Raw genomic sequence first — 8,150 nt, 5'->3', positions numbered from 1 at the left:
TGTTTGCTTTTCTTTTAAACCTTGATAATTGTCAAAAGAAGAGATATTTAAGTTCTTTAATGTGCAAATATGGAATGTTTAGTCTCATTTTCATTTCCCAGGTGAACAAATAAGCCCAGGAACAGGCACCTTACCACATAGAAACTTCGGAAGGAAGATAAAGGCAATGTAATATAAAAGATGTGCAGACGTTTTTAAGCATATTCTTTCATCTATTGCTTTATTTATGCAATCATAAAGCTATTTGATTCATGTGAGACTATATTTCAATTTTGGAGTGTGAACTAGTGAGAGTTAGCTTACTTAGTGGTGAGAACACTATGAAAAACTTGAATGGATCACATGCCAGTCGCCCAGTTTTTATTCTGACAGGCATCCCAGGGATGTCAGACAAGAACCCATAGATGGCCTTTCCCCTGGGATTTCTCTACATACTCACCGTCCTGGGAAATGGTACCATCCTAGCGGTTGTCAAGGTGGAGCAGAGCCTCCATGAGCCTATGTAGTACTTCCTCTGCATCTCGGCTCTGACTGATGTTAGTCTCTCCATGTCTACTCTGCCCTCTATGCTCAGTATCTTCTGGTTCAACGCCCCTGAGATTCCCTTTGATGCATGTGTAACACAGATGTTCTTCATTCATGGATTTGGAGTAGTAGGATCTGGAGTCCTAGTGTTCATGGCCTTCGGCAGATTTGTGGCCATCTGAGAACCTCTGTATTATGTGTCAATCCTCACTCATGGTGTTACTGGAAAGATTGGACAAATTGTCTTTGCTCGGGCAGTCTGTGTGGTCTTCCTGTGCCTTTTCTGGCTATCATTCTGTTATTCCAATGTCTTATCATTCATACTGTCTGCACCAGGTTATAATGCACCTAGCCTGTGCCGGCACCATGTCCACAGCCTCTACGGCCTCATCGTCATCATCCTCACGTCAGGGCTCGATGCTCCCATCATTCTCTTCCTGAAGACAGTGCTGGGCATTGCCTCAGAGCCCAGAGGCTCAAAGCCCTCAACACCAGTCTCTCTCGCATCTGTGCTGAGTTTCTCTTTTATATTCCTCTCATCGGTACCACCATGATCTACAGATTTGGGAAACACTTACCATCAATTGTGCACATGCTCATAGCCAATATCTACCTTCTCCCTGCTGTGCTAAGCCCCATTGTCTACAGTGTGAAGGACAAGCAGATAAGAGGTCAGGTCATGAGAATGTTTCAGGGGAGAAAGAGCAGAGCCTAGTCAAATGGAATCATAAGTAAAATAAAAATTAAGTTAACACTAGAGTAATTCATATTTCCACTTTCAGCAGCTATGATACAATCAAATTTTAAAATCTGATTAGAATATAGTGTAGGAGTGAACAAGGCTATAGGCAAAGATAAAACACATCATTTTTGTCAGGGTTGTATTCAATTTAGAAAGCATGTATTTATATATCTTCCATCATAAATTAAATTTAATTTGGCGATATTATACTTTTGTCTACAAAAGTGGGGATAAGTAACAATCATTATTGTTTATAGATAACCCTGATGAGTGTTTTCTTTCTGTTGGGTCTCTGAGTATTTATTCTTTCAATGTTAAGCAATATTTGATGTATTAGTTAAGCAATAGTTGCATCAAGGATGATTTAATAATTCCCACAATGCTACTGAATAACTAGGTTATAAAACATTATATTTGAATAGAGAAAAAACTGCTATAATATCGTAACACAACAATTCAATTACCTTTATGTCTAGGTATTTATGTTTTCAAAGGGTTCTGAGATAAAATTAAATCAGACACATTATTCCTAGTACATACCTTTTCTTTAAAAATATATAATTTTTCTTTACATATTTAATACAATCATACAGAATTCTTTCAGACTAGCAAGACTGCTGACAATATTACTGTGTACTGAGGTTTTGATAAAAGTTGACAGAATAAAGTGGAAGCCTAGTGGAAATACTGAACGTAAGTGAAGGATTTGAAATGCAGCATTCACATTTTCAGAAGAATATGTTGCATGTTCTTGTGTTTATGCTAATATCTGTTTTAACAGTACTTCAGTATCAGGTAACTAATTTTCAGGCCATTAAACCATAAATTAATATGTATTTAACACTAAGAAATACCAGTAATTATGCTGGACCCCAAGGATACAAAGAAACATACCCGATTTTCTGCTCAATTCCGTAATGTTTCTCTATAAACAAGTGCACTCAGACGATTTCAATGCAAACAAGATCATATTAGAATTATGCATTTAATGTGTAGTTAACTAATCCAGCTACATCATTTAGCTACATCATTCTGTTATCTCACTGAATTCTTCAACAATCGTTGAAAGAGTTGTGACAAGCATTTTCTACAGAAGAAAAATGAGATCCAGAGCAATAACTTGTCAAGGTCTCACCACTTCTAAGTGGCATAGCTGGATTCAAATGCTGACCTACTTCCCTGAAACCTGTGAACTGAGATTTGACCCATGCCTCAGGGTTTCCAGGACTCACAAGCATATTCCAAAGAGAAAAAGTACCTTCTGGCCTTACGATAGATGGCAGAGAAGCAAGAGCAGTCACACTGCTGAAGCTTAAACAAGAGCTTCACCTCGACAAGATAAACTAGACAGAGTCGGTTAAGGGTAATCCTGAAGGCATTATGATGCCACCAAATTTATCTAACAATTCCTGATTCATAAAGATTTTAATTGTATGTGTTTGGAGGTTATTAAGCATTATTCTACATTAAGCCAGGATTCAATATTGATGCAATATAAATGGGAAACAAGCCTCAAATGTCAGGAATCATTATAATCTATTGATCTAAGAGAAAAAAATAATAGAACTTCACTTGCATTTATTTATCTCATCTTTCAAAACTGCATTTTTATGTTGTCATGTATGATATACACTGTTATAATACTGTTTTATATAATTTTTAATGATTATGTATAAAATATAGTTGTATTTAGAGATGTACTTGTTTTATTCAAAACCAACTTTAGTAATTTAACAGCAATAAAACCTATTTACATTGTACCTAAGATGAGAGAAAGCAACAGTTGCTCAGGAAATACATTTGTAGTGTGCAGACTCTGTGAAAACAGGGGCTTCTGGTGCCCTTCTTATTTTGTCTGTCCTTTTATTCTTCAATGGGACTATGAGGAAATAAAATCAAATCTCAAAATTTTCTGCAAGCCTCTGTATGTGTTCTCTGTAGCTCACAACACAAGCATCCACCTAAGTTCTCTGTAGCTCATCACATGATCCTTCTCTAGGCTCAGCGTTGCCTCCATTAATGTCTTCACAGTTCACATCTCCTTCCATGTAACAACTCAACTATTTCTTCTGAACTCTCTTTGAACTTGATTTCTTTGGGTAAAATTCAAGCATCTACAATTCCATTTAGTCTTGTTTAGTGAATTCAGAACCTTTCCTTTTTCTACCCTCTGTTCCATTTCCAGCATGTCTATGTCTCCATGTCCTATGCTAGCTTTCCCCTTTCTTTCATTTCCTACACATGCATTTGTCTCCTTCCCTGTCTTTCTAAAATTTTAATTAAATTAAAACTCCATAAAACCATAAATTGATGGTTGAAGATGCAGAGACCCACAGCCAAATCCTAGGCACAGCCAAAGTACCTCAAGAGAAGGTTCTATAGTTTGTATAGCTTGTATAGTTTGATGTTCTTATAGGACTTCCAACAGTATAAGTGGGGTGTCCCTGACTATTTTGCCTGTGTGTGGAACTCTTTTCCTTATTGTATCATGTTAGACCATGTTTGGTGAATATCCCTGGGAGGCCTGCTTGCTCGTATTTTTTTTTTAAGGGAAAAAGAGGAAGATTTAATCTGAGGGAAAAGAGAGGACTGGAAAGGACAAGGAGTGGAGGAAGTGAAAACTTTGGCCCCTATGAAATGTATAAGAAAATAAAAATAAAAAATGAATTTAGCAGTAAGTTTTGAGGATGATATATACCATATAAAAATCGGTAAGGGATAATAAGGCTGATTGTGGTATTTAAATCTTAATTCCAATGTTATTGTCCTGGACCAAGTCATCCTTTATTTTAACAGAATCTATCAATACTTCATACTTCCTGATGATAGCATTTCTTTCTCTCTTGTGAGACTGAGACACTTAGAAGAACATTGAAATAGTGTTGAATTTTCTTCTTTGGGTATGTCAGATCATTAAATAAAAATTAATCCATTCACTATGAGTTTTAATCCATATACTACTCTACCAAGCAGAGGTTTAAATCTTTCTGTCATGTCAGGCCATAGTGGTAGCATTAGTGTTAGGGGAGTAACCAATCTTGCTGGATATAAAGCCCACTCCACAAGATAAAACCTTTATATCTGGGGAAAAAAACACCTAAGGCTGAGGCTGTTTGAACATAGCCTCCAGGTGAGAGCCTAGTACTGTTATTCTGATAAATGAACATAGTACTAAAGTGTCACCTACATTTTTATCTTTATAGCCATAGGCTAGTGAGTGTTCTCTCTCTCTCTCTCTCTCTCTCTCTCTCTCTCTCTCTCTCTCTCTCTCTCTGTAATTATTACAGATTTCTGACTCTGACCAGGGAAACAGTTAAACTACCTATAGGTTCTTTATATTTCCCTCAGCTGCTCCAAATCTAATGCCCTGTTCTCATCCCCAGCTCTAGAGCAGACAACCAACGGTGGCCACCTTCTTGTGCCCCATTTCCAGTGGATCCCTAGGGGCTCCCTCTTCTAACCTCCATCCCCCACTGCTTGCTTTACCCCAGCCCCCAACTCCAGAAGACACTCCCTTGGAACCAACAGGCTACTCCAGCTAAGAAGTAGATAGGCAAACTGAAAATCTTCACCTCTCCCTGCATTCCTCAAAGCCCAATCTCACAGTCTTATTCTGAGCTCTATAGAAGACATTCTGCTGTGACCTCTCCTCACTCAGTGCTCCATTACCAGGGGAGTAAGTAGACCCTGGTGTAATGCCCTGCTTTGCTCCCTGCTGTGCACAAGGTCAGCATACCACCAGTTCATCCACATTCCTAAATTCAGAAGCTCCATTCCTAAACTCAAATCCAGAAAAAAAAAAATCAGCTCGAATCCCTAGTAGACCAATCAAGATCCCAGAATAATTTCCTACCAGACAATACACAGTCACCACATTTTGGAGAACCAGAGAAGAAACTGAAACCAAAAAAAAAAAAAAAACACCCACCCAGCCAGCAAATACAAGACCAGATATTAACACCTACAATTGCAATCTTCCAAATTCCAGATTCCTAGACACTAGCATAAAAACATAATCAATAAAAAAAAACACAATCAATAGCAGTTGGGACAATATGTCTCCATGAGACAAACAATTCTACCACAGCAAGACAAGTATTCTAACACAGCTTAGTCACAAGAAAAGACCTTCAAAGAGCCTTTATGAATACGACAGAGATTCTTAAAGAGGTAATGAATAAACCCTTAAAGAACGCAAACACTGGAAGGACATGAATAAAACAGTTCAAGACCTGAAATGTAAATAGAGTCAATAAAGAATACTCAACTGAGGAAAATCTGAAAATAAAAAATTTAGGAACTGAACAGAAACCACAAAGGCAAGCCTTAACAGAATAATGGAAATAGCATTGAAGACATGATAGAAGAAATGGATACATTGGTCAAAGGAAATATTAAATCTAAAATACTGCTGGCACAAAACATCCAGAAAATCTGTGACACTGTGAAAGACCAAATCTAGGAGAATTGCCATTTTTACTATGTTGATCCTCCCAATCCAAGAGCAAGGGAGATCCTTCCATTTTCTGGTATCCTCTTCAATTTCTTTCTTCAAAGACTTAAAGTTCTTGTCAAATAGATCTTTCATTTCCTTGGTCAGAGTTACCCCAAGATATTTTATGCTATTTGTGGCTATCGTGAAAGGTAATACTTCTCTGAATCCCCTCTCTGCATCCTTATCCTTAGTGTATAGGAGGGCAACTGATTTTTTGGAGTTGATCTTGTATCCTGCCACATCACTAAAGGTGTTTATCAGCTGTAGGAGTTCTTTGGTCGAGTTTTTGGGGATGCTTATGTATACTATCATATCTTCTGCAAATAACGAAAGTTTAACTTCTTCCTTTCCAATTCTAATCCCCTTGATCCCCTTATGTTGTGTTATTGCTATTGCTAGAACTTCAACCACTATATTGAAGAGGTATGGAGAAAGTGGACATCCTTGTCGTGTTCCTGATTTTAGTGGGATGGCTTTGAGTATCTCTCCATTTAATTTGATGTTAGCTGTCGGTTTGTTGTAAATAGCTTTTATTATATTTAGATATGACCCTTGTATCCCTAATCTTTTGCATGCAAATGGATGGAAATAGAAAACACTATCTTGAGTGAGGTAATCCATACCCAAAAAGATGAACGTGGGATGTACTCACTCATAATTGGTTTTTAGCCATAAATATAGGACATTGAGCCTATAATTTGAGATCCTAGAGAAGCTAAATAAGAAGGTGAACCCAAAGAAAAACATACAGTTATCCTCCTGGATATTGGAAGTAGACAAGAGTACTGGGCAAAAAATTGGGAACTGGGGGTGGGGTGGGATGGGGGAAAGGGGAGATGGGGAGAGAAAGGTGAGAAGGGGAGGATGGGGGGAGCTTGGGGGAATGGGATGGTTTGAATAATGGAAGGATAGATATGGGAGCAGGGAAGTATATATCTTAATTAAGGGAGCCATTTTAGGGTTGGCAAGAGACTTGACTCTAGAGGGGTTCCCAGGGGTCCAGAGAGATGTACCCAGCTAGGTCCTTGGGCGTCTGAGGAGAGAGAGCCTGAAATGGCCAGATCCTATAGCCATACTAATGAATATCTTGCATATCACCATAGAAACTTCATCTGGCGATGGATGGAGCTAGAGACAGAGACCCACATTGGAGCAAGGGACTGAGTTCCCAAGGTCCAAATGAGGAACAGAAGGAGGGAGAACATGAGCAAGGAAGTCAAGACCACAAGGGGGGCACCCACCCACTGAGACGGTGAGGCTGATCTATTGGGAGATCACCAAGGCCAGCTGGACTGGGACTGAAAATGCATGGGATAAAACCGCACTCTCCGAATATGGTGGACAATGAGGGCTGCTGAGAAGTCAAGGACAATGGCACTGAGTTTTGACCCTACTGCATGTACTGGCTTTGTGGGAGTCTAGCCGGTTTGGATGCTCACCTTCCGAGACCTGGATGAAGGGGGGAGGACCTTGGACTGCCCACAGGGCAGGGAACACTGACTGCTCTATGGACTGGAGAGGGAGGGGGAGGGGAGTGGGGTGTGGGAAGTGGGGGAGAGGGAGGGAAAAGGGAGGCAGGGAGGAGGCAGAAATTTTTAATAAAAAAATTTTAATAAAAGAAAAGACCAAATCTAAAATTAATGTAAATAGAGGAAGAAGAAGAAGAAACCCAGGTCAAAGGGACAGAAAATATTTTCAATGAACTCATAACAAATATTCCTAACATAAAGATGTCTAAGTACAAGAAGCATACAGAATACAAAATAGACTGAACTAATAAAAAATAACTCCCCTCACCACATAATAATCAAAACAATAAACAAAGAAAGGACATCACAAGCAAGGAGGGAAAGACCAAGTAATAGTTAATGGAAAATCTATTAGAATTACATTTAACTTCTCAATGGACACTCTAATGGCCAGAAGGACCATTAGAAATCTACATGTTTTAAGAGACCACAGATATCAATCCAGAATACTAAACCCAATAAAACATTCTATGACAATAGGATGAGAAAATAAAACATCTTATAACGAAACCAAATTTAAGTAATGGTGTAGAAGGTCCTTTTATCTTTGGGTTGCTTTAATTGTTTAATAAAGAAACTACCTTGGCCTGGTAGGACAAAACTTAGATAGGCGGAGAAGACAGAACTGAATTCTGGGAGAAAGAAAACAGAGTAGAGAGACGCCATGGATGCTCCAGAGACAGACATTGGGAGTTTTACCTGATAAGTCACCGCCACATGACAATACACAGATTAACAGAAATGAGTTAAAGTAATATAAGAGTTAGCCAATAAGAAGCTAGAGCTAATGGGCCAAGCAGTGATTTAATTAATACAGTTTCTATGTAGTTATTTCCGGAGTAAGCTATCCCGGTGACTG

The 8,150-nt window shown here is 38.6% G+C and overlaps 1 protein-coding gene across 1 annotated transcript; it reads left to right on the top strand.

The window, feature by feature from the left end:
* The first annotated feature begins 320 nt into the window (after positions 1-320).
* Positions 321-1,240, top strand: LOC101990589 (olfactory receptor 51H1). Its single transcript, XM_026790079.1, is given in 4 exon segments — positions 321-838; positions 840-889; positions 892-984; positions 987-1,240. Coding segments are annotated over 4 exon segments (915 nt in total).
* The last annotated feature ends 6,910 nt before the right edge of the window (positions 1,241-8,150 follow it).

Source organism: Microtus ochrogaster, unplaced genomic scaffold (genome assembly GCF_000317375.1).
Source record: "Microtus ochrogaster isolate Prairie Vole_2 unplaced genomic scaffold, MicOch1.0 UNK41, whole genome shotgun sequence".
Taxonomy (NCBI): Eukaryota; Metazoa; Chordata; class Mammalia; order Rodentia; family Cricetidae; genus Microtus; species Microtus ochrogaster.
This window is presented reverse-complemented; position numbering and strand designations above follow the sequence as displayed.